This window comes from Cervus elaphus, chromosome 31 (genome assembly GCF_910594005.1).
Source record: "Cervus elaphus chromosome 31, mCerEla1.1, whole genome shotgun sequence".
Classification (NCBI taxonomy): Eukaryota; Metazoa; Chordata; class Mammalia; order Artiodactyla; family Cervidae; genus Cervus; species Cervus elaphus.
The window spans coordinates 41,314,900-41,342,129 of NC_057845.1; the positions used below are offsets into that span (position 1 = coordinate 41,314,900).

At 46.7% G+C, this 27,230-nt stretch overlaps 2 protein-coding genes across 5 annotated transcripts in view; one reads left to right on the top strand and one right to left on the bottom strand.

Annotated features, from left to right (window-relative positions):
- The window catches only part of CRYBG3 (crystallin beta-gamma domain containing 3), a 123,357-nt gene extending 111,448 nt beyond the window's left edge, over positions 1-11,909 (top strand). Inside the window, exons 19-22 of the mRNA XM_043892631.1 lie at positions 2,026-2,149; positions 7,270-7,428; positions 9,278-9,437; positions 10,212-11,909. Of these exons, the coding sequence (XP_043748566.1) occupies positions 2,026-2,149; positions 7,270-7,428; positions 9,278-9,437; positions 10,212-10,300 (532 nt within the window). The 3' untranslated portion in view covers positions 10,301-11,909. The remainder of the gene's footprint in view (positions 1-2,025; positions 2,150-7,269; positions 7,429-9,277; positions 9,438-10,211) is intronic.
- RIOX2 (ribosomal oxygenase 2) overlaps positions 11,829-27,230 on the bottom strand; it is a 32,425-nt gene continuing 17,023 nt past the window's right edge. For 2 of the 4 annotated variants that reach the window (XM_043892635.1, XM_043892633.1), the window contains exons 5-10: positions 20,017-20,120; positions 16,897-16,999; positions 16,009-16,177; positions 14,299-14,387; positions 12,961-13,047; positions 11,829-12,306 (exon numbers count right to left, since the gene is read on the bottom strand). In XM_043892635.1, coding sequence (XP_043748570.1) covers positions 12,148-12,306; positions 12,961-13,047; positions 14,299-14,387; positions 16,009-16,177; positions 16,897-16,999; positions 20,017-20,120 — 711 coding nt within the window. In that variant the 3' untranslated portion in view covers positions 11,829-12,147. Of the gene's footprint in view, positions 12,307-12,960; positions 13,048-14,298; positions 14,388-16,008; positions 16,181-16,896; positions 17,000-20,016; positions 20,121-27,230 lie in introns of all 4 variants that reach the window. The other 2 variants (XM_043892634.1, XM_043892632.1) reach the window with 1 other exon arrangement.

Sequence of the window (27,230 nt, forward strand, 5' to 3'; positions counted from 1 at the left end):
TAAACTGAGGATAATGAAAGAGAAAGCCGAGACTATAAACTGATTTGAAAACGAAGTTTAACAGTTATAATTAGTTTCTGTATCATTCACGTGTACAGCAGTTTAAATTTTCTTCTGCAAGGTATTTCACACAGTTTGGTGTTTATTAAACATAAATTGGTTTATTATTCTCTTTAAGCATAAAAATCCCTATTGTATTCCAGTACGTTACTGACTGGAACTCTGAGCTGAATTCTACATCCCTGTCATGTAGGACTTGCACCGCATTTTTATACATTTCTTTTCTTTACATTTCTAAGTGGAACTTCTCATTACTTGCTCACGGCTAGAAATTCCTCATGAACATTTTTCACTCTTTTGTAGAAAACTGGTGCCATTTTACTTTAACATTCTTATTTCTTCTCTTCAGTTTATTATGTACTTCCCCTTATGGTTCTGGATTCTTTGTGAGAGAATCAGTACATGGGATGGGAAGAGGGAAGGCTGTCTGAAGGTTTTCCTAGGCTACAAATGGCTCCCAGAATACTACTTCATACACAACCAGCTGCCCTCAGTGAGAGGTTTTGTTTTGTCCTATTTAATCCTCATATTATCCCACATCTCTGATCTGTGGTGGTAATGGGGGCAAGCTTCAATGCTTTTCAGTCGTGAAATTCATTAGATTAATATATAAGGAGGTCGAGTTGACTAGAACCTTATCTCGGTTTTATAATTGAGCCTTCCCTGCCTGTCTAAAGAGTCTGCAGACCTGGAGAGGCAGCCCAGCCTCCGCATGGCCATACCGTCCTCACGGTGCACCAGTCTGGTGGTGTAGGCTGTGTTAGCAGGAAGGGGTGCAGGGAAGATCGTCTGTCACGCTCGTCCATGCATAATTTGGCCAAGCCTGATCTCGGTTGTGGAGAGCTGTGGCTTTGTCTGAACAAGCCACCTCATCTTCACATGGCCTTTCTGAAAGCACCGTGTGCCCTGACCTGGGGTCCTGCTGAGAATTGCAGTTTCTCTTGGCGGTCCCAGCTTATTTTCCATAACTGTGTCCAGCTGGATAACCACCTCAGGCCGGGCTCGGCAAACCTCTACAGTAGGGGGCCAGGTGGTCTTCTCCGTTTGTTGGCCGGCCTGCCCCTATCACCTAACGCCATGGTGCAGAAGCCGCCGAGGCCAGTGCGGAAAGGAATGGGCGTGACCGTGTGCGGTGGAGTAGGTCTCCAGGCTCCAGACGGACTCTGCAAAGCCCTGGACACTGCCCAGTTGGAAGGCCCTGGGGTCCTGAGAAGTATTTGCAAAAGGAGCCACTCTGAAGAGTTCAGACGGGATTTCTGTGGACAATTTTAAGTAGTCACGGGAGGCGTTGCGGGAGGAGGTGTGTCTGCAGAGGTTGCTAGAGCCGCGCAGAGAGGCTCTGAAGGACGTGGGACAGCAAGCCCAAGAGCGGGAGAGGAAGCCGGTATTTTTTAACTGGGTAATGAGGGAGGGATTATCGTCTATGTCTGAAACTTAGAATGTTAGGGGGGAAAACCTGGTATTATCCAAATCACACAGAATTCTGGAGCTGGAGGGAACCTTTGTTTGAAAGGAAGACAACCAGGTTCCTGCTGATCTTCTGAGCCACAGTCCAGTGCGCTTTCTCCTCATCCTCCTTGGTTTTTCCACTCAAATACACATTTTATGTGTTTTTATGTGTATTTCTGGAACTCCCCTGGCGGTCCAGTGGCCAGGACTCCGCACTCCCAATGCAGGGGGTCCGGGTCCAGTCCCTGCTCAGGGAACTGCATCCCACGGCTGCAACTGAGCGTCGCGTGCCCCAACTAAAGATCCCGCATGCCGCAACTAAGACCGGGCGCTGCCAAATAAAATCAGTAAATGGAAATAAACATGAAAATACACAACATTTTTTCTCTGAATAATAGTCTACAAACCTAGAAGTTGTAACGAATGAACCCTATGTGGTATATAGTAAGAGGCATTTTTGATAAGAGATTGCTTTGTTTTAAGCATCCCATTTGTTTCTTTCCTGTTCTCATATAGGTGGATAGCTTATGAAGGACCCAATTTCTTAGGAAGACAAATCCTACTCGAGCCTAATGAGATCCCAAATTGGAGAGCATTCAGTGGATGGAAAACCATTGGTTCCCTCCGTCCTGTGAAGCAGGTACAGAGAAAAGAACTGTATGATCTAATAATATAGCTCAATTTCCTAGTAGAAATGTCATAAACCACAGCATCTGAACGGTGGACCATTTAATTTAGTTTGCCATTTATGTTACAAGAGGATCCCATTAGGATGGGGATCATAAAACTAAATCATAAAATTGTACCTAAGGTCAGTGTTGGGTTTTAGCTTTGAGTCTTAAAGTCTGATGACCTTGTTGTCTTTTCATGGGGACATAAGTATCCTAAGCTCCGTAGCAAACAATGAAAACAAAAATGAACTCTGATGTGCACTAGTTTCACCTCCTAAGTATTTGGCTCCCCCCAGCCCCGCTTATGTAATACTCAGGATGGATCCTGGCGATTTAATGAACATAGTGTTTATTGTACACCTACTGCTTGTCAGCCTTTTATGCAGAAACTTCCCAGTGTTCTCTGGGTTCAATCTCATCTCTTCAGCACGGCCTGTGTGATCCGGCTCCCCCTGGCTTCTCCAGCCTTGTCTGTCTCCCCCTCACACACAGGCTCCGTGCCACGCACCAGCACAGAGTGCCTTCCCACACTTACGGCCTCTGTCTAGAAGTTTCTCCCTTCATTCCTTGCCTGGCTAGTTCTTTGTCCTCCTTTAAGTTCATCTGAAGTGTCAGGCCCTCCAGGAGGTCTCTCTGAATCTAAATTACATCCTTAAAGACCTGGTTCTGTTTCTACAAGACGCTGCCTGAGGTGTATAATGATGTGTTTGTTAGAGTGGACACTTTCTAGCTCTACAACAAGCCCCATGAAGGGCTTCTCACTCTGCACTTCTGCCTGGCACAGTGTCTGGAGCATTCTAGGCACTCAGGGACTATTTTTTCAGTGAAGGAATGAATGTATAAATGGGTAAGTTGAATGTTTGATAGTATGCAAAAAATAATTACAGAAGATATATAAGGGTAGACATGATTTAGGCCTTACCGGAGCTTACATTTTCGTTGGGTAAAACACGCCCAACTCAAAGCAGTCATATAAAATGCAAAATGGAGAAGGGACCAAGGTAGCGGACTAGAAAGACCCTGAGCCCACCTCCTCTCACAGGCACACCTAAGTCACAACTGTCTGCAGAACAACCATGAATGAAAAAGAGGGACCCACCAGAAAAGATCCTCTACCACTAAAGATATAAAAAAAGGAGGCACTAGGAGGAGGAGGGACAGATTTGCAATATAATCAGATCACATCTCCTGGGTGGGTGACCCAACAATTGGAGAATAGTTCTCCCAAAGGGGAGAGAGTCTGAGCCCCGCATTGGGCACCCTAGCCTGGGGGCGCTGCACTGGGAAGAGGATCCCCCATAGCGTTTGGGCAGAAGAACTGAAGAGACATTTTTCCAAAAAGGAAATGCAGATGGCCAACAGGCACATAAAAATGTGCTCAGCGTCACTAGTCATCAGAGAAATACAAATTAAAACCATTATGGGATATCACCTCCCACCTGTCAGAATGCTGTTTATCAAAAAGAATGCAAAAGAGAAATGTTTTTTTTTTTGACGAACATATGAATGGATAAAGACACACACGTGTGTGTGTACACACGAGCTTGCACATATGTGCATGCCACGCTCATTCCCACCACTGTAGTTCTGTTGGTTCAAATCCTAGCTCTGCTACTCAGAAGCAGTGTGACTTTGAGTGAATCGCTGCACTTCTTGGCATCTCAGATTTGTCACTGGTGAAACAGTGATCCCATTGCTTACCCCTCAGTATCATCGTGAGGATTAAATCATCGTGAGAACTGACGCAACATCTGGCTCATGTTGCTGCGGTGAGACCTTTATTTTGAAAGGTTTTCATTCCCCATGTCCTTGGAGAGGACCAGAGATGCCCGGCTGAGGGCTGCTAAGCATCAGTGCACTTCCCTGGCAGTGTGTGGTACGGATCTCCCTGCATCACATCTTGGTTATTCCTCAGTCCTGTCACACAAGATGATGGGGAACCGCCCTGAAAAGCCGTGGGGAAAAAGCACGGCAGAAGTGGGATTTCAGTTTAGCTTATATATTTGTAGTAACACTTAATCCCAACTCTGGAAGCCAAGTTGGATGCTGAGAATATTTCCCTCACTTTTGAAAGGGGGTCCCTTGCCAGGAAGGGTCATCCCTGGCTGTTATTCAAGATAGCTAGAACAGTAGCCTCTGATTCTACATAGAAGTTTTTTTTTTTTTAATATTAACATTGTTACTCTCCTTGAATTATGCATTAGGAAATTATTCCTAGTTAAACATTTAATTTCAAAATAATACTTTAATATTTTCCCTTTGTTTATTTAGGCCACAGCTTTGAAAACCAGCAGAGGAACTCTAGGTACCTATAACAGTATTATGAGTTTTCCGTCCACTCACTCACCAAGCCCGACCCTGCTTAGCTGACATGGTCAGACAAGATCAGGCGCGTTCAGGGTGGTTTGGCCATAGATGGATGTATATGGGTCATAGTTCCTTTTTTTGGTAAGCCTCTTGGCACTGCTTTGGCTCATATTGTTGTTTAGAAATTCAGGAATCATCAAAATGTGATCCTCTGAGGTTGGAAATTAGGACTTCAGTAAGGCACTTACAATGCATATCGGTGCTTTAACGTATAATCATAGAGAAGTCAGACTACAAGTGCATAATAAGGGTGATTATTACCTTACTTGAGCTAATTGATTAAAAACTGTGATGTTTGGTCCTAACATAAGTGGAACTGTCCTTTGTGAAGATCATACCTGTTTTCTTACATGTACAAGGTAAGGAAACTGTTGTAAAGATGTAGTGAAGCCTCCAGAATTAATAACTGTGGGAGACTTATAGAACTATGATTCATAGACTTACGAATTACAGGAATTTAAACACCTTACTGTTGCACTGTGAATATGGAAAGAGTGGTTTGAAACAGTTAAAACAGTCTACCAAGTAAGAGATCTTTTTCATCTGCTTTACATTACCAGATTTAGAAAACTGTCCTTTTATTTGCTTATTTAAGTGCCCAGAAAACTAAGATCATGGCATCTGGTCCCAGCACTTCATGGGAAATAGATGGGGAGACAGTGGAAACAGTGTCAGACTTTATTTTTGGGGGCTTCAAAATCACTGCAGATGGTGATTGCAGCCATGAGATTAAAAGATGCTTACTCCTTGGAAGGAAAGTTATGACCAATCTAGACAGCATATTAAAAAGCAGAGACATTACTTTGCCAACAAAGGTCTGTCAAGGCTATGGTTTCTCCAGTGGTCATGTGTGGATGTGAGAGTTGGACTGTGAAGAAAGCTGAGTGCCGAAGAATTGATGCTTTTGAACTGTGGTGTTGGAGAAGACTCTTGAGAGTCCCTTGGACTGCAAGGAGATCCAACCAGTCCATCCTAAAGGAGATCATTCCTGGGTGTTCATTGGAAGGACTGATGTTGAAACTGAAACTCCAGTACTTTGGCCACCTCATGTGAAGAGTTGACTCATTGGAAAAGACCCTAATGCTGGGAGGGATTGGGGGGCAGGAGGAGAAGGGGACGACAGAGGATGAGATGGCTGGATGGCATCACTGACTCAATGGGCAAGAGTTTGAGTAAACTCCAGGAGTTGGTGATGGACAGGGAGGCCTGGCGTGCTGCGATTCATGGGGTCGCAAAGAGTCGGACACGACTGAGCAATTGAACTGAACTGAAGTGCCCAGAATGTTTATATCCATAGGAAGGCTAAACATAACACCAATTTACCAAACCTCAGCTGGCCTCACATTGATCGATCTTAAACGTCAAAATAGAATATTCATTGGTGGGCTTACCATAATGCCCTGTCGCACTTCCCTAGCTCTTTCTTTCTTTCTCAGCTTGAAAAGTACTTCTTTATTCAGTAACAGATTATGTGTTACTGGTATCTGACGAGGTTCTAAGTGGGATGCCAACATCTGATCCAAGGCAGGGATATTGAGTGTCCTGTATCACATTAAGACTGGAGGCCTAAGTCCTGGGGCTGAGAGAATAGTTTCTGGGGTGCTTCAGTCACGTGCTTCATTCTTTTATCCTCCTATTCCCCTGCCAACTTTGGACTTGGTCTCTTATTCCCCATGTCTCAGAGTAATGAGTGTATCTCTGCACAGGCCTTAGAGCATCAGGGTGAATAGGGAGGGTTTTGGTACAGGCAAACCTGGTTTTTCCATATCTGTGTTACCCTTATTTGTAAGAAAGCAGGTCAGAATTATACTTTCTTTTCTGTTTTCCCTGTGGTGTTTCCCTGTGGTTTTAATTTTTGGCCATACCCTGCAACATGCAGGATCTTAGTTCCCCAACCAGGGATCAAACCCGTGCCCCCTGCAGTGGAACTGTGGAGTCTTAACCACTGGACCACCAGGGAAGTCTCTTGTATTCTCTTAAAGGGTTGTTCTGGTCATTGATTCTGATAAGCATTTAGGACTAAGTCTCAATAAACAGTAACTGTGATCCTTAGAGGCAAGTCCTAGACTTAGTATCTTATTTGAAAACTTCCTGTATATTCCAGGCCCAAGAGATGAAATTCTTTGTTACCCAATTTTTGAGTAGCTACACAGCGACCACCTATATGCAAGGCCTCTTTCCTTGAAATATCAAGGTCAATTTCAACAAAGTATAAATAGAAACAAAAAAATTACCAGAGGGCCCTCAGCCACCTGGGTTTTTCACAACCTCCCACAGCAGTCATTTGGCACTTAATCATAGCACAAGCCAATGTGTCTTATTATTGTACCTTGCCTGCTCGATTGTTATTCAACCCATGGAGGCAGTACCTTGCCCTTATTCTTACTCCCCCAGCCTTCCCCAGACCCGCAAGGACATAGTAGTTACTGCATGAACCTCATTAAGTCCCTAATTCTGCACCCCGCCCTTGTCATAGCGGAATGTGAGTGAATGAAACTATTACCTTTCACCTTCCCAAGAGTGTATTTCAGAAAAGACAATAGAGACTGTACGATTTAAGGTATGTGCTCAGTGGTGTAAGGACTTTTTAGTGGAAAATTTGAAACGGATATAAATAAGCTAAATTCTGTTTCTACATGTTTCCTTCAAGTTTCCCTTGGAAAGGGCTGATTTCCAGATTCAAAAGGTATTTTTCTAACTGGCTCTGCCCCTCCTGCCACAGCCCGCAGTGTACATCAGAATAAGGAACCGAGCCCAGAATGGGTACCTAACAGTCACCGGAAACGTGGCCGACACCAGGGCGACCTCTGTGTGCATCTCTCCCTACAGCGGGAAGAATACTCAGATCTGGCACTACTGCCGAGGGCTCTTTAAATCCAAGGTAACCAGCCCCACCGATCCATCATCCATCGTATAGCCTGCTTGTTGATCTTTGGTCTTTTAGAAAACAGGATCTTCCCAAATCAAATGGCATGATGCAATTAATGCAACTTCCTATGAATAGTTTGCTGCATGACTATAAAAACATTGACATATATTACTGAAGCACTGAGGTGAAATGGACTTATAAACTAAACTTTCTCTAGCAAAAAATTCTGTTTTAAAGTAAAAAGACTAATACATACTAAATGGTTTTTTTAAAACTAGTGATAAAAGTCATCGCAGCCAAATGGATGGTGTGCTTTTCTGCGACGTTTCTTATGCTCTGTGGCCCAGATCAAATGAGCTGTCTTTGTGATTCCAAACACGTTGAATTGAACCTTTCTCATCTTCAAAGCGGGCTCCCCTGGTAGCCCAGCTGGTAAAGAATCTGCCTGCAGTGCAGGAGACGTAGGTTCGATCCTTGGGTTGGGAAAATCCCCGGGAGGAGGGCATGGCAACCCACTCCAGTGTTCTTGCCTGGAGAATCCCCATGGACAGAGGAGCCTGGCGGGCTACAGTCCATGGGTTACAAAGAGCTGGACATGACTGAGCAATTAAGCACATCTTCGAAACAGACAATGAAGGTAGAAGAAAGCTGCTGCTTTTGGAGGAAGTTTAGAAAATAGAATTCAGGTTTCTTTGTTTTTCTGTACCCGTTCTATTATGTTTAATGGTATGGGGAATAAGACACCAGTTTTATTATATCACCAGTGGGCTAGCGACTTCTTTCTTATGCTTCAACAGAGATGAAAAGCACTTAAATGTAATTATTGTCTGGGTATCCAGCACATCACCCAATGTTTCTATAAGAAAAACAAGCTCGACCTTATATATTTAAGCTAACACAGACTCTTGCCTGGAGTTTAATTCTAATTCAGCAAATCTTTATTTAACCATCTGTTGTCAGATCTGGATGTTCTTTTAAAAACAAATACCTCAGGCGTCCCTGGTGGCTCCATCCAGTCCACCTGCAATGCAAAAGTGAAAGTGAAAGTCGCTCAGTCGTATCCAACTCTTTGCAACCCCATGGACTATGCATATAGAGGCCAGGGAATTCTCCAGGCCAGAATACTGGAGTGGGTAGCCTTTCCCTTCTCCAGGGGATCTTCCCAACCCAGGAATCAAACCTGGGTCTCCATCATTGCAGGTAGATTCTTCACCAGCTGAGCCACGAGGAAAGCCCAAGAATGCTGCAGTGGGTAGCCTATCCCTTCTCCAGGGGATCTCCCACCCCAGGAATCGAACCAGGGTCTCCTGCATTGCAGGCCGATTCTTTACCAACTGAGCTATGAGGGAAGCAATGCAGAAGACCCTGGTTTGATTCCTGGGTCAGGAAGATCCCCTGGAGAAAATGGCAACCCATTCCAGTATTCTTGGCTGGGAAATCCCATGGACAGAGGATCCTAGTGGGCTACAGACAGGTGGGATCACAAGAGTTGGACACGACTTAGTGACTGAACCACCACCATACCGAGACTTACATGATTTCTAAAATGATATGTGCTTTTCTGACACTCATCTGTACCATGGAAAATTATGATTCCTTTCATCCACAGCAGTTTGAGATTCAAGGGATCCCAGGAAAAAAAAAAAAGTACCTCTAGTTCAGTAGGTTCATTTCCATACTATTGCCTCCCCTCAGCCATAACAACTGAAAAAGTGGACTGAGATTATAATTTTAGATTTGGTTTTAGATCTTGTTTTCTTTTTAGACGGGCTTGTCTGATTTACTCACATGAAAGAAAAAGGACTCTGTCCAGCTGCTTTGAGCACATGCAGTACTGCCGATGTATTTCTTGACCTTTCAGGCCAGTGACACGTGTCTGGACGTCATCGGTGGTCGAGACACACCTGGAGCTAAAGTCGCCCTCTGGACGGAACACGGGCAGTTCAGGCAGAAGTGGAGACTGAACAGAAACGGGACCATCAGCTCCTACCTCAGTGATCAGCTGGTCCTTGATGTTAAAGGTAGGCCTATGACCAAAGCCAGTGTGTTGTGTCCTTGGATATTCACTTTGAATTCCAAACCTCCACCTCCTCCTGGGTGAAAGAAGTCCTTATGTATAAGGGAAATATTAAGTCATTTTTAATTATACTTGAAAAAGCTGATATGCCATTTTAACAAACAACAAGCAAAACAATTAGCTATAGGTGGATCAAAAGCCTAAGGACCAAGCCTGTGATGGTGTTTATCAGCACAGTGGCAAAATTTTCATTTGCTACGTGATCTTTGAGAACATTTCGAAATTTGAAGCATCACCAACCGTAACATGTCATCCGGTCCCTAAAGAAACATCTCTGACTTTCTGTTCTGAATTGTGTGGTTCTTAAAATTTATAGTGGGTATCATTTAAACTCACTTTTGAACTCAACAAGGTCAGGGCCAATATTATTCAGCGCTGGTTAGTCATCGCCACTCTTGGTGTAGAAACGAACATGCAGTGTGACAGAGGAGGACAGTGCTCAGAGCACTGTGTGCCTAAGAATCCCATTGCTGGGCACATCACTCATACATCTCTATGTTATACTGCTTAGCTTTTCAGTCACTCCTGTGAGGTCCGGTTTGAGGTGAACGGCTACACCTGTTTAACCTCAGTTTCCCACTTCAGACCATCGCTTTTATAAAGACACATGAATTTACCCCACCAGCACGTGGGCTGAACAAAAGTCTTCTGACAGTTGTGAAATTGTTAAGCACCTGTGTGAACAAATTAATCTTTCCTTTTGGAATTGCTATTTTAGGAGGAAATTATTATGACAAAACTCACGTAATTGTAAACCAGCCCCTGGAGGGAGAAGAAACACAGAAATGGGACATTGAAATATTGTGAGAGAGTCCGCAGGGTCCCTGGAGCGCATGGAGGCAGGAGGGCCCTCAGGCCCCGTGGAGAGGGCCTGCCCGTCCCAGGCTCTGGGGCCGCCGGGCGGAGCGGACTTCTCCCCCAACCGTGAAGACGGTTGCTCTTCACCATGAAGAGCTCAAAATCATCTTGCCAGCTATTCAGCGTTCCTGTGAAGAACGCGTTATGATCTCTGTGGAAGGTTCTACTCCCGCTTGATCTCCAGCTTCGGTGAGCAGGTTTTTTGAAGTCTGTTTTCTCTCCTTTCTACCAAACACAAATCCTATTCCCGATAGTCACAGGACACTGCTGACGCTATCACCCTGTATTAGTTATTAACAGCTAAGTGTGTGGCTGAGTGCCAGGCACAGGGAAGCGAAGTCCTACAGGTCAAGTCATGCTTGTAAGAAGATGAATACTTTTTTCGCAATATCTGAAAACATATTTAATAAACCTTACTATTAAGCTACTGTATTAGATACACATTAAAAGTTCTCTCTTGAAGCTTTTATATGAAGTACCATAAGTATTCACACTTGTAACTCACCCCAGGAAGGGACCTCAGCAGGTACCGGAGTGTTTACTGTTGCCTGATCCTTTAAACTAAAAATGCACAAATAGCCTGTGGCTGCCCTTTCTCTCTCGGATGACAACACTAACCAGGGGTCACTCCTATCCTGGTGCTGACCTCACCTGATCTACCCTCAAGTGTTTATAAGGAAGGACTCTCACCTACGTATAATAAATTTCCCTTTGCCTAAAGTAAAGGGAAATTTTAAGTTAAAACCAAGTAGTATTTCAGCCTTGACTACCATTTTCCTTTACAAAATGTGACAAGAAATTCAGTTTTTTACTTCCATTTTAAATAGCTTTCATTCAAGCAAAATCAGGTAGGATGTTGTCTTGGACTTAAGTCTCAAGTAAGCATTACCACCATCACTATAGAATTCTCAAGCATTTTTCCCTCCTAAGTTGGTTTTAAATTTACACTGAGATAACTGTTTTCTTCATCCCCAACTTTTGCCAGTAAAGCTGAAAAAAATGTCTGCTCTATTTTTCTATAGAAAGATTAAATTTTCCAGTGATATTTTTAAAAATATCAATCTATATGCACTTTAGAATGTAAAGTAACAGCGAGCTGTTTAAACTCAAAGACCCACTATTTTGACTATTTTATATAGAGACTTGGTCTTTCCATGTAAATATTATTGGGGATTTTTCTTCCTTCAATCTCAGGCTCTTTCATAATCTTTCAAACAACACCTGTAAAACTCCCTTGCCCATAGATGTGAGTGCCTCTTATTAAATGTGGCAGTATTATTTAATGAAATTTGTTTTAGGGTAACTTTATTTTAATGGCGGGGGTGGGGGGGGCTTGTGTATACACAGAGGTATGGTATGTATATTTTCACTGTAAAAAACCAAGTTAAAAAATTTTCTTCATGTTAATTGTTTAAAATTTTTCTAGAGCCAGTGAGGCTCTTTAAAGAAGTTATTTCTTCCAAAGAACACCAGGTAATGACAGTTAAATTTAAATGATACCTTTATTGGAGCTGTGCCTTTTCTACCACACTGGATTAAATAAACTTGTCGAAATATGGCTTTTGTCACTTTCTGGGACATTGAGTAGTTTTCTCTTCTTCCATGTACATCTGTTAGCACATATGGCCAACTGATGACCTGTAAGAGGTAGATCTCATTTTATTAACCACACAGGTAAGGAAAGGTACAGTCATCGTGTCCTTGGCTCAAAGCGACAGGAGTCCCAGCACACAAATCTCTGCAGAATCAAGTGTCTAGTGTTTTACACACACATGTCACTATTAAAGCAGCAAAGGCTAGACTACTTGGATTAAACATTCTGTCCAGAGGGATAAGACCAGGTTTTGCTTTTCCTCATCTGTAGTCAGCTTCAGGTCCTTGACAGAAATAGCTGGACTGTTCCAAAGCTGCTTTAGTGCATCCACATGTGATAGAGGAAAGCGAAGTCCATGAGGCTGAAAAAAGACGAGCCAGTCATTTAAGTGCCGTTTCCGTACTTCTCAATGCGTCATTACTGAGACCCTTCATAAGAATGAAACTTGTTACAGGTAAGCTATTTACAAAAACTACAAACTATAATTAGATAACTTATAAAAGGCAATGACTCCCTTGTGAAAACTCAGACTTCATGAAAGGCCTGTTAGTCACTTGGGGCCTCCCTGGCAGCCCAGTGGTTAAGACTCCACCTTCTAATGCAGGGGCCACAGGTTGGATCCTTGGTCAGGGAACTAAGATACTATAAGCCGTCGGGTGTGGCCCAAATTTTTTTTACAAAGTTGCAGAGAAACAGCCCCTACTCGCCAAATCAAAATACATTAGAATAAAAAGTCTTAAAAGAAATATTAGTCATTTGAAATGCTGCTTATTTGTTACTTTACACCTCCCCTGCAAGGCCACAGGTCCCATGCGAGTGTCTTTTAAAGTGGGTAGGTGTTTATATATTACAGAAATGTCTGCCTTAACTATCCCTGTGAAGGGCTGTCAATTTGTGAAATGTTAAGTCCACACTGCAGTCACAGAAAAGCCCATTACCCATACATCAGAGGTAACAGAGTCCTCCCACCAAGCACCAACCACAGCAAAGACGTGCATTTTGGGCTGGAACAAACCTCTGTTTCCTCATTTCCCATCATGTGTGTCTCTCTCCTGTTCTTTAAGGAATGATAGACATAAACCATCTTCTCTCGAGTTTCATCCTTCAAGAAAACAAAAAAAAGCTGTCAACAACAAAATACTGCCCACTGGGATGCTAGGAGGCTTTTCCAGTAATATAGGGCAATACCAAGAAAAATCTCAATGCCTCAGTGCTTAAGTGAAATTTATTGAATACTAAAGAATCTTCCTGGCAAAAAGTTGAGATGTAAACATGTAGATACATAAATACAATGTATAATGAGTTTTTTTTATAGTTCTCATAGATTACTATCTGTATGTAGCAAATAAGCACTTGTAAGTCATTTTTTCAAAAGATAACAGCTCCTTCAGAAACTTTAATGAAAAAACCATTTCTATTTCAACTTACCAATGAAACATTCAAGTTTCTTCATTTAACCATACCTGCACTCTTTGTGCATCAGAAAAAATTTAATATTCCTAGGTATACATAAATTTTCAATTTATGAACACCACAGAGTAAATATTAATTCTAAATATCAGCCATGTGATCTACAAAAACCTTCCTTCCACTTATCGTAGGCTTCCCCTCCCTCTGTATCCGCCCTACAGAGAAGTTTACTGTCTCTTCCAGCACCTTGGGTCATTCCTTATCACTTCTTAGATGAGGATCAAACACTGACCTAAAATATAGAATAAATGCCTCAAACTAACTGATTATCAAAATAACTAGCTTTTTTTTTTTTTCCTTTTAAATGAGGCTGTGGGAATATATAATCTCAAGGTTTCCATATATGTTATATATTAAGTTTTCACAGGGTTTGGCCCTGATGGCTAGAACAGTCTGGTTATGGAGACATCTAGGTGCCCCTGACTCCCAACCTCACCAGTCATTCACGGGCCCCTCCCAAGAAAGCTGAGCAGGAGGACCAGGGTGAAGCCAGCAGGCGTGGGAGAACTCCCAAGGGCTTTAGGGCTGTGAGGGGCACTTTCATAAAGGCAGAAGTCCCACCCCAGAGCAAGACCAGAAACCTATACTGAGAATTTGGCAAAGGCAACCTAGCCCTAATTAGGAGGCAGAGACCAGACATTAATCACTAGGGGAAGAAGCACAGTTCTGTGGGGCTAAGGACAAACCCTCAAATGCCCAACAGGCAGGAAACTTGGGAACCAGAGCAGTGAGATCTGGGTATAATCTGATCTAGAGCGATGGGACCCAACTGTGAGGAGGAAGATTCCCAGAGGAGGCGGGCAGGGCCACCTGTCAGCCTGATAACCTGAGGCCTGCGACGGAAACGCCTTGAGTGGAACCCTCTTCCCTTCTGGATACTCACGGACGGGTCCTGATCGGGTCCTACGGTGAGGACCACGTGGTCTCTAAACTGCAGCCTCACTGTGCTGTCCAACCCCGGGAACTGTCCACCTAGGAAACCCAGAGAGAAAGCAGGCTCAAACTTGTTTGCAGGAGCAACTGTTTGGGGAAATTAGTTAATGTGCAGGTGAATCCAAACATGGGGCATCTGCTCCAACTCAGACGTTCACAGTGATGTTAAAAATACCGCTTACATCCCAGTGGACCACATTCTTACACTGAAGACAGATGTCAATCAGATAAGTAACAACAGACGTTTGTAAGTTCATCAAAGGGCCATCACCGGTACCTGGGGAGCGCACACTATCACAGCACAGACTGGGCCACCCCGCCTTCTGCACGGAGCGCTCTCACGGCTCCAGTTTCTATCCCTGGCCGCCTCCACATGTGGACTCTGAAAGGACTTCCTGAGCTCCAAGTGCACCAGCCCTCCAGTGACCACGGCGAATTATTCAGTCTAGGGAGGTCAAGCGCTGTGTCATTAAAAAAAAAAAAGCCACCTAATAACGTGCACAGAAACAACTCTCTTTCCTAGATTGGATTTAACTTAGTGAAAAAGCAGCCACTACAGACAGACCAGCCTGACAGGGTGATCTGGTTGGAGACAGAGTTGAGGGAACTTAATATTGGCAATAAGGGCTAAGACAAGGGAAACTTCAGATGAAATATCCTGGGACATAAGCTGATACTCAGAACTGAACTGTTCTGCTAAAGATTAAACTATGTGCTGGGAAAATTGCTGTTTTGAGCAGATGCATCAAAAACATTCTAAACTCCTCCCCGCCTCAGACTACAATAAAAATGTACATAGAATGAATGTTAGAAGGGACCTTGTAGATTGTGTGTCTCGCTGGTCCTCCACTGGCGATGGATAAGGCTTTTAGAAAACTTGAGTGACCACACGTGCCCCTCTCCTGGCTGGCCTGAGGGCCTGCTGCTGCTTTACCAGTGGTCACTCCATCCTCACTTCACTCCTCCTGCGACCAACCACAACTAGGATTTACAGGAGACCCAATCCGAGAATCTCTGTTTCCCAACAGCATCCAACCCAGAGCAAAGCCCGACTTCCTGAACCCTCCTGAAATCACCTAACTCAAACCCAAATCCTAGAAATCCTTTCCTGCTCTCCTTTTACTGAGATGTCTGCAGTCCCCAGCGGCGTGCTCTCTCCCCTGTTACAAGTCAATAAACCCAGCTCTGATCGACTACAGGAGCATGGTGCAGTCTGTGCCCCAGAACACTGGTATCACCATCCGCCCAGAAGTCTATCCACATCATCTGTAACTTAAACCTGTCACAAGTAGTCACCTGGGACTTGAGGAAGGTCTGTGATGAGCCTGTGAATTCTTATAGTTCACCTGCTGATGGCAACGTTTTACCCATCCCTGAGCTAATTTCCAACAAGATTATTGCAGTGTTCAAGTTCTTGAAACTTCCTGCAGATGATGAATTGCAGAGCGGCCATAAATACATACTCCTCACCCCAAACCACACGGTTCTCATTCCCCATCAAGCAGCGTGTTCTGTCCAACCTTAACACACTTAAGGACAGGCTCACGTTCACCCTGAAATGCTTCATACGTCCCGCCAACTCAAAGAAGTGCACACCTAGAAAAGCATCAAAATACCCCACATTAGCCCCTGACCCCCTAGAAGAGACGGCAAGCGCCACCTGGTGTCACAAGCTCTGCTCCGTCCCCCGTACAGTAAGGTGGGAGTCTGTTCACGGCAAAATCCTTCTTCATGTCTGCTGAAGGCAGTTCTTTGGTGCCCTCCAGCCGGTCTGCAAGCATCCTCAGAAAGCCACTTAATCTTCTTGTTGCAACAGCTGTGGTTTCCACCTGCTGGAAACACAAAAGTGAGTCCTGGCCCAGACTCCAGCCACCTTCCTGCCCAGGCCCCGTCTCCAGAGGGGTGCAGTGGGCACCACCAACCCAGGACAGACACGGATCCACGCCACTCCCTTAAGGACAGCATCCCTTTATGTCCTCTTAACCACTGTTCCTCTGTAGCTGCCTACCGTTTGCAAAAAAAAAAAAAAAGATCAATTTTTAGCATTTTGCCTAGAAAGAGGGCTCCCTGGGAATATGGTGCAGTCTTGGCCTTGCCTTTTGAAGAAAAAAATCACTGTCTGAAGTGACCGCTTCAGACCATGAAGGCACCTTTGCTCAACTCAGCCCTAATGCACCCATCATCTCAAAACCTGCCAACAGGGTAAAATCAGGATGGACAGGAAAGCCAGGGAACACACGGAGGCCAGGCTCCCGTTGGTCTCTCCTAACCTGGGACCGCACATGTGCTGAGGCTATAGTTTCTGAGCCACATGAGTTACTCAGCCACCTATCCACTCAGCGCTCCCAGGGCCTGCTGCTGCCGCCCTGAAACACAGGAAGTGGGCCATCTGCATACCCCGCTGGTCCAAGTAATGTGCAGCACCCCGTTAGTCTGCAAACCACCAGCCCAGCAGGAGACAAGCTTGGCTCATGTGGGGAGAAGGGTTCTGGGGTCCTGGGCGGGAGCCACAGCTGCCCCTCCCTCCCCACCTGCCCTCGCTCCTTACCAGGAGCAGCTGCCGGGGGATGCCAGCCCGGAGTGCCACGTCTGCCTTGGCAGTGTCAAACACGAGCCCCGAGATGGTGTCCAAAAGGAAATCTCCCCACGAACTGGAACACATGCCAAGTTAAAAAAAAGAGAAAAAACAAAACAATGAAAACATAAATGTGAGTGAAACACTGATTATAAAAGCCTCAAGCTACAAACTACCACACCAATCCCCCTGCCCTGACATCTTGAGTTCCAATAATTTCACATCACTCAGCATAAAAACTTAAGAGCATCATCCATCACAGGCTTCCCTTTCTCCCCACCTCAGACACTCACGTGCAAAGTTAAAGGTGGGAAGCTAGGCTCTATTCATGATTTATCTTAAATGTAAAGATATCAGAATTAATTACAGACTGACATAAAGTAGGAAGTTCAAAGGAACAATTTTTTTTTTTAAACGTTTTCAACTACATAACTGCCTTGAGAGTTTTGCAGAAAAGGAACTCTCAATCATTAGAGGACCTAAAAAAATGTGTATGTGCAAAAAATCCAAAAAGCAGTATATGTAGGGAAACAGCAAGATCCTGGACTGTGCAATTATCTCAACAGTTAAACATGACATTTTCCTTTGTTTCTTAAAAAAGAAAAACAGGGGCACTGTTCTCAGTAAAGTATCCAACAGCAACAATTTCAAAACAATTTACTCTGCAACTTGTTAAACTCTAATGATGGTTTTATTGGGGTAGAAGAGAGAAGCCAGACGCCAAAAATGCCATTCAGGACAAGCGTCAGTGTTCAGCTTCCTCTGCTTTTTCTCTGGGGTGTTCAGAATCGCTCACTCCTAAATGTGTGTCAGTGTAAGACGCACATGCTGTGGGGATGCTCCCTCTATAAACATTTCTGAGCTGCTCAAAACTTCCCTCTGTGTCACCAGCAGATTTCAAATTGCCGGCTACATGCAAAATGAAAATTCACAGTATGACTTTTGCCTCTCACTCTGTAAGCAAAATTAACACTTTTGTGCTTACCTCCTGGAAGTGGCAGAGGAGGACAAGAGCCACGTGACAGACACTTCCCCCAGGCATCCACTCCCACCTGGTGGCCTCACTGGTTTCTGACAAAATGCTACACCCAACCTCACACCTTTGAACGCAGACCCGGAGGACACACGCAGACCTCACAGCAGCGTGAAATAGTATCGTCCTTCAAGGGGTCCCAGGTACAAGTCCCACAGCAGTAGCTCCCGGAGTTAAAGTGCAGCTATGACATTGAGCTCCGCGCTCTTCTAGGAGACTGGATCTTGGGCTGCAGTTTAGAAACAACACCTCCGGAGGGGTTCACCTTCACAAATCGGTCAGATCGACATGCCACTATCTGGGAGAGCAGGCCCTAAATGCCACCCTTGAGAAGGCTTAGGGAAAGGCCGAATCTTCACCCTGCCATACGCCTTAAGGAGCCCCAGGGCCAAAGCACAGGACATCCTCGCGTCACACTGTCCTGTTCTGGCAGCGGCCCCGCCGACGGGCACGAGTCGGCATCACCGTGCCCACCGTCCGCCGGCAGGCATCCCCTCTAACTCAGGCAGCTCTTCCAGCCCTGCCGACTGCAGGAGGGGTGGGTGGGACCAGGGGAAGCTACCAGTTCTTCACCCCTGGGACGGGGAGATAGTCACTTGGTGGTAGCAAAAGCTCACAGGGTCAAGGAGATGGAGGGAGTCAGAGAAGTAACTGACAACGCCTCGTGACATGCCAGCGTTGTGAGTAAACCAGGAACTGAGGAAGGAAGACGGGGGTGTGAAAACCAAGGGAGCCAGAAAACCAGCTGATGGCTGCAGAAAAACGAAAGAGGAAGAACTAGGGAAAGACGCAGCAGCTGAGTGACCGACGACAGGACACCAGAGGACAGACGCTCCCAGGGCCCAGAGCTGCTGCGGTCCGGAACGGGCTTCTGCTGCAGCCTCCCCGCGGCCCGGCTCCCGCTGCTGGCTCCCCCAGTCGCCCTTGGAAACCTTCTCGCTCTGCAAGGGGCCCAACCGTGGTGATAAGGTGTTTTACACAAGAGAACCGTAAAACAGGCTCTGCCTTCCAGCCAGACCCCCGCTTATTTCCTCCTGTCCCTTAAACACTGCGGTTCACTTCTGGCTGCAAAGCCAGAAGAGGAGGCAGAAGAATGCTTGCTCTCTTGCTATGCAAGATACAGCTCCGAGGCTAGGAGGACCCCGTTCCTCAGGCCTGGAATGTCCGGGCCCACTCTGACCTTCGGACCCACCGCCACTGACTCATCCCCTCGGCTCCCTCAGTTTGGGGGTCAAGTCCTTGCTGAAGCCTCCGGGATGCCCCAGCCTAGCTAACCGCACCCCTCTGCTCCCAGGGACTCCTCCGCAAAGCTCTGATGGGACATGCCACACTGCCTGGGAATGCACCCATCTCTCCTCCTCCCACCGTGACCGGAGTATCCCAAAGCCCATTCGGCCCTGCTCCTACCATCCCTGCAACCACGAAAAAGCCCAGGGCTCCTGATGGATAAACCAGTGATGGGCGCTTTTAACGGGACCTGGACTAGCCAGGCCGCTGCCATCGGGAAACCCCGGGCAGGGCCGCTGCCCGGCTCCTGGCACTGACAAGGCGCTCGCTGAACTGGAAGGTGGTTTTAATTGGAACTGTTTTCAGCACATGTGCTCCTAGGACTCACTGTTCCAGACATCCTTTCTGACTTTAATGAACTGTAAAAACCTTACGGAGACCCAGAGGTTTCTGTGATGCTGAGTTTCTGTTCAGGGGGATGACAATGTTTCAGAAACGGACAGTGGGGATGGCTGCACAACAGTGTGAATGTAATTAGCGTCATTGAGCTGGACACTTAAAGATGGTTAAAATAGTCTGTGAATTTTTCTGCCACAATAAAAAACCTTTTTTAATGGAGACAGTGAGTGGGTGGGGGTGGGAGCCTGGAGTCCCAGACACACCGCCACACCCCAGCCGGGCCTGTCTTCCCGATCCCGGCAGCCTGGATGTGGGCAAGGCCCAGTGTTCTGGGTGAGATGGGGTCACGACGGCCCGGGAGGGGGCCCAGGAGGACACGGCAGGACTAGGAAGCCAGCGGGGAAGGGGACGCGAGGTCAGAGGCGAGGGCTTACCTGCTCTGGTAGGTGCTGACGGTCACGTGCGTGGAGTGGGCCAGCCCCTCGGGAGTGGCCGCCTGATGGATGGTCCCTCTGGGAAAGTATAGCAAGTCTCCTGGCTACACGAGGACAAGGGGGAAGGGGTCAGTGGGGAGCATGTGTTCTTCGTCCTCTGTAGAGGCTGTGAGTTTCAGTTCTGTGTTCTAGAAACCTCTGAGTGGCGAGCAGGCAGTGGTCTGCATGCTGGGCTCTGTGGGGTCCACTGGTCAAGCTCTGCTGCGTCTGTGAGCCTGTCCCCATGAACCCAATCCTGCAGAGGCTCCCGGTGCTTGAAGCCACTTTCTTTGTTTGTAACCTGAGGACAGACACCCCTAAAACTAGCCCGGGATCAAGGTGAGAGCCTGTACCCGCCCTCCACACCCTTCAAAGGGCATGGTGAGGAGGGACAGCTCTGGGGCTCGCTGGCTGGGGACCCCAGCATGTTACTTAACCCCCCGAGGCCTCAGTTCCTTTATGTGTAAAAGGGAAGCAAGTGCCCCACATCTCACAGGACTACTGGAGTACTAAGGAGACGACACAGCCACAGCTCTTGGAGCAAGGCTGGGCGCGTGGCTGATACCCGCTGACCCATACAGTCTGTGCGGTCTCCCAAGCAGGGCCCACATCCATCCTGTATCCCAGGGCCTAACCCACCCAAGCTTCTGGCACACACGGGCTCAACGGATGTTTGGAAGAAGGGACGAAAACCCTGTGGCCCTGCGTCTGAGAAGGAACACTAGACGTAACTACAGACCAGTCACTGCCTCGGGCAGGCGAGCCTCCCCTACCCTGTCAGATTTCAAGCCGGTCAAGAGAAGTATTTCCCCCAAATCACTCCTGCTGGAGCCACCACCTCCTGCCTGATCCCACCCAGACAGAGAACATTCCATACAGCAGAAAGGAGAAGAGAGGGGGTCCTGGGAGTCACCTGTCTCCTCTCTGCAACCCAGGAAGTAGCCTGCCTTCCTGGCTATGACCATGGGCCCTGGAGGAAGAGCTCAAGAAGCATGAGAGAGATTTTTTATTTTAACACTAAGGTTTGCCTTAAAGCAATAAACAATATACAATTATGATGTATTCATAGGAGCTATCTTGCCCTGAATAACACCAGCCTGACAGGGAACTAGTCCTTCAAGTCAATCAATGCATCGCTCATAATTACAGCTCTCATCTGTGAGTCTGAGTGCCTGCCCTGTGACGGAGGCCCTCACACATATAGCTCATCCATCTGTTTGTTTATGCATCCCACGAACACCTGACCAACCCCTCCCCACTCACCCCGCCCACGCCAGACACCAGGCTAGGCGCCAGGGAGAGAGCACTGAACCAAAGAAAGCCCTGCCCTGATGGAACATGCTCCAGAGAAACCGACAGGCATTTGAGAAGGCAGAAGAGACACCAGCAGTGAAGATATTTGATTGGGGGCAAGAGGAGTAAAATAAAGAAAGCTGCAAATAGACAATGTCGGAGTGGTGGTGAATGCAAAGAAGACAGGCGAATGATGCTGACGTAAGTCAGGGTGGGTGTGTCTGGGGTAAGAGGTGCTATTTTAGCCACTCTGCTAAAGTCACGCTTCTAGAGACTTCAGGAAATGAGCAAGCCAGATGGTGAAGAATCCGCCTGCAATGCGAGAGACCTGGGTTCAGTCCCTGGGTTGGGAAGATCCCCTGGAGGTGGGCATGACAACCCACTCCAGAAACCTCACCTGAAGAATGCCCGTGGACACAGGAGCCTGGCAGGCAAAGAGTCGGACACGGCTGACTGACTAGCACAGCACAGCCGTGGGCGTCCGGGGGAGGAAGGCTTCCCGGGAAGGCAAGAGCAGGTGCAAAGGTCCTGCAGCCGGGATGTGCCTGGCAGGCTGAGCGGCGCCGGTGTGGCAGGAAGGCAGGGCGTGAAGGTGGGGGTGATGGAAGGTGAGGCGGGCAGGCAGCAGAGGGGTCGGATTACAGGGCCCTCGGGACCAGTTCAAGGACTTCGGCTTTTTTTCTGGGTTTAACAAAGTCACTGGAGGTCTGGGCAAAGGGTTCACAGGATCCCAGAAGGATCACCATGGCTGTTATGTCAGAAAAGTCTGCAAAAGGAACACTAGATAGAAGGCTTTTGTATAAAGCTGTGTCCAGGGATTTTGCCCCGAACAAGCAGAATGGGGACACATGTGGAGGGAGGAGCCTGGGAACACGGCAGGACATGAGACTTTGGTTTCGGGAAAACTGAATCTGCTGTATCTTTTATCTTTCCAGAGGGAGACATTAAGTAGGTAGCTGAATTAGGAGTCTAGAGTTTAGACGTGGGCTAGAGAGCTAATACAGCATTGAAAACACATCAGTGTGGAAGGTATTTGAAACCTTGGGAGGGACTGCTCATTGATCAAAGAAGTCTAGGAAACAAGCCCTGCACCCCAGCTTACACAGGCAGGAAGACTGAGGACATAACAGCAGAAGAGAATGAACGAGACAGTCAGGTGGAGAGAGAACCAAGGGACAATCACATCCTGGAAGCCAGTGGAGCAGGAGGCGGTGACCACGGAGCCAGTACTGATGACACGCAGGCTGGGGGGGGACCAGGAGCTGACAATTCGGAGGTGACCTTTAGAGTAGTTCCAGGGGAACAGTGGCCAAGAAAGCCTGCTGGAAAGGGTTCCCAAGAGTGGGAGAGAAGAGGAAATAAAGACAGGACACAGTGGCTGGGTCTCCAAGAATGTATACACCCTAACCTCTGGCATCTCTGAAGATTTAGGTTACATGGCCATGGTTAATTAAGGCTGCTGACGGGGGGAATTATTCTGAATTAGCCAGGCAGGCCCAATGTAATCACAAGTGGAAGAGGGAACTGGAAGAGAGGGCAGTATGAGAAAGACCAAGCTCCATGTTGCATGGAAGGGGCCATGTCGAGGAAGGGGCCATGAGCCGAGGAATATGAACTACCTCCAGAGGCTGGAAAGGCAAGGACAGAATTCTTCCCTAGAGCCTCCAAAACACAGTCCTGCTGACACCTTGATTTCAGCCACTGAAAACCCTCAGGGACCTCTGAACCACAGAACCATAATAAAGTTTGTGGTGTTCTTTCAAGTCACTGAGTCTGTGCTAATTTGACAGGCAGCAATATATTGACATATAGCCATTGCTTTCAAGCAATTTCACTGTAAAAGAAGCATCAAAGTAGTATTTTTAAATATTCACAACCTATAAGTAAACATAATGATCTCCATTTTAATTAAAAAAATGACACAGAGACCAAGATCTTGCCCAAGGACATGCAGCTCATAAGTGACGGCAGCTGAATTCAAACCCAGGTTTGTCAGATCCCCAAGCCACAGAGATGTGTTTCCATTATGGGGGGTTCTTCACCCCAAGACACCCCAGGTTGGGCAGAAGTACCATTCAGACTGCCACTCGGGTAGGAAGGAAGAGGGGTGAGGAGGGCTCCAGGCCTCTCATGGTAGCCCCCCAAGCCCACCCACTCCCAGGGTGACCCTGCTCTTCAATTTCACATACTGGGCATTTACACAAGATTCCACTTGAAGAGTTAGTTCCATGGATTAAAAACTCAACCGACATACAACCTGAGAATCTCTGCAGGACACAATGCTATCTTTCTCCTTTCAGAAGGCCCAGGGCTTCTCCCTGTGAGCTGTGATCCGGATGGGTGTGAACAGTGGGCACGGCTCCACCTTCAAGTCCCACGCCCTCGATGACCACCATGGAGCCCGACCTTCTCAGCAGGGCAAGTAGCCAGACGGCGGTCTGAGTCACTCAGCCCTGGCCTCAGAGACCATGGATGGCTTAGTCTTGGCTTAAAAATAACTGGCCAAGCGCAGGGCTGACAGACTCTTTCTGTGAAGAGTCGGAGAGTGAATATCTGTGGTTCGGGGGCCGCAGGTCCCTGTGGCAGCTGGCTGACTCTGCCAGGGTAATCGGAACGCGGCCACAGAAGTTAACAGCGTGGCTGTGGCTGTCTTCCCACACACTCTGCATACAGAAGCAGGCAGCAGGCTCGATTTTTGGCCCGTGGGCCACACTTTGCTAACTGCTGACCAAGAGCACAAAACAGTGAAGAAAGATACCTTTATTGTTGTATTTATTCAAGTCGCCTATCACATAACAGCAGGAACAAGAGGGCGGAGCAGAAGGACGTGTGCTCCTCTTCCGCTGCGAGAACACCCAACTCACAACTAGCTGCTGAACAAGCGTCAACAGGAGGATGCTGGAAGCCACTAGAAAAAGATGTCCCAGGTGCCAGGGCAAAGGAGAAGCTGCAGTAAGACGGCAGGAGAGGCGTAATCACGTTTAAAATCAAACTTCATACCTGCCAGAGACACTTGGAGGGCACAAATAAAACCTTGTGTGCACCAGGACCCAGGTAAAGGAGCAGTGACCCCTTAAGAGACTGAACCAGACCCGCCTTTGAGTGTTTGTGGGTCTCCTGCAGAGGCATGGGTCAGCGGTGGCCTGCGCGGGAACAGGGGTTCTGGCTGCAGCAGACCTGGGAGGCACGGCGTGTGGCCTGAGTCCTCTTGGATGACGTTGCCATTAGCCCCACCACAGAGCCGCCGGGTGGGCAATCCACAAACTGGAGAAAAATTATACCAAAGAAGTTCTCACACTGTTGAGAAAGTTCTAGGTTCCACAAAAGATTTCCCAACATGTGACACAGCAAAGGGACTGAGAATTCCCAGGGAATCTGACTCTGAAGGTCAGCAGGATCTGATTACAGAACTTCCACAGGACTGGGGAAACAGACTCTTGGAGGGCACCACAGAACCTTGTGCATACCGGGACCCAGGGAAAGGAGCAGCGAACCCACAAGAGACGGAACCAGACCTGCCTGTGACGGTCTGGGGGTCTCCTGTGGACGCACCGGTCAACAGTGGCCTGCATGAGGGCTGAGGCGCTGACAGCAGTGAGGCGCAAATTTGCTGTGGCCTAAAATAACAGCAAGGAGAGATAAGAAGGCCTTCCACAGCGATCAACACAGAGAAACAGGAAACCAACAGAATGGGAAAGACTAGAGATCTCTTCAAGAAAATTAGAGATACCAAGGGAACATTTCATGCAAAGATGGGCTCAATAAAGCACAGAAATGGTATGGACCTAACAGAAGCAGAAGATTTTAAGAAGAGGTGGCAAGAATACAAAGAAGAACCAACAGTTAGAACAGGACATGGAACAACAGACTGGGTCCAAATAGGGAAGGGAGTACGTCAAGGCTGTATATTGTCACTCGGCTTATTTAACTTATATGCAGAGTACATCATGAGAAATGCTGGGCTGGATGAAGCACAAGCTGGAATCAAGATTGCTGGGAGAAATACAATAACCTCAGATATGCAGATGACGCCACCCTTAAGGTAGAAAGCAAAGCAGAACTTAAGACTCTCTTGATGAAAGTGAAAGAGCAGAGTGAAAAAGTTGGTTTGAGGTTCAACATTCAGAAAACTAAGATCATGGCATCCAGTCCCATCACTTCATGGCAAATAGATAGGGAAACAATGGAAACAGTGACAGAATTTATTTTCTTGGGCTCCAAGATCACTGCAGATTTTGACTGTAGCCATAAAATTAAAAGATGCTTGCTCCTTGGGAAAAAAGCTATGACCAACCTAGACAGTATGTTTAAAAGCAGAGACATTACTTTGTCAACAAAGGCCCATCTAGTCAAGGCTATGGTTTTTCCAGTAGTCATGTATGGAGGTGAGAGTTGGACTATAAAGAAAGCTGAACACCAAAGAACTGATGCTTTTGAACTGTGGTGTTGGAGAAGACTCTTGAGAGTCCCTTGCACTGCAAGGAGATCCAACCAGTCAATCCTAAAGGAAATCAGTCCTGAATATTCATTGAAAGGACTGATGCTGAAGCTACAATACTTTGGCCACCTGATGCCAAGAAGTGACTCATTGGAAAAGATCCTGATTCTGGGAAAGACTGAAGGCGGGAGGAGAAGGGGATGAAAGAGGATGAGATGATTGGATGGCATCACCAACAGGTCCATCACTCAATGGACATGAGTTTGAGTAAGCTCCGGGAGAAGGTGATGGACAGGGAAGCCTGGCGTGCTGCAGTCCATGGGGTCACAGAGAGTGGGACACAACTGAGTGACTGAACTAAACGGAAATCCTTTTGGAGGAGGTTGCCATTACTGCCATTACCCTACCACAGGTTGGCCTCAGGCCAAACTATAGGGAGGAAACACAGCCCTGCCCATTGACAGAAAATTGGATTAAAGATTCACTGAGGATGGCCCCACCTACCAGAGCAAGACCCAGATTCTCCCACAGCCAGTCCCTCCCATCAGGAAGCTTCCACAAGCCTCTAATCTTCATCCATCAGAAGGCAGACAGAATGAAAACCACAGTCACAGAACACTAACCAAACTGATCACATGGGTCTCAGCCTTGTCTAACTCAATGAAACTATGAGCCATGCTGTGTAGGGCCATGCAAGATGGACAGATCATGGTGGAGAGTTCTGACAAAACATCGTCTGGAGAAGGGAATGGCAAACCACTTCAGTATTTTTGCCTTGAGACCCCCGTGAACAGTGTGAAAAGGCAAAAAGATACAACAATGAAAGATGAATCCCCCAGGTCGGTAGGTGCCCAATATGCTACTGGAGAAGAGCGGAGAAATAGCTCCAGAAGGAATGATGAGACTGAGCCAAAGCAGAAAGGATACCCAGCAGGGGATGTGTCTGGCAGTGAAAGTAAAGTCTGAGGCTGTAAAGAACAATATTACACAGGAACCTGGAATGTTAGGTCCATGAATCAAGGGATATTGGATGTGGTTAAACAGGATATAGCAAGAGTGAACATCGGTATTTTAGGACTCCGTGAAATAAAATGGACAGGAATGGGTGAATTTAATTCAGATGACCATTATATCTACTACTGTGGGCAAGAATGACTTAGAAGAAATGGAATAGCCGTCACAGTCAACAAAAGAGTCTGAAATGCAGTATTTTGGTGTAATCTCAAAAACGACAGAAATGGTTTGCAAGGCAAACCATTCAGTGTTACAGTAATCCAAGTCCATGCCCCAACCACTAATGCTGAAGAAGCTGAAGTTGAATGTTTCTATGAAGACCTACAAGACCTAGAACTAACACCAAAAAAAGATGTCCTTTTCGTCAAGAGGACTGGAATGCAAAAGTAGAAAGTCAAGATATACCTGGAGTAACAGGCAAGTTTGGTCT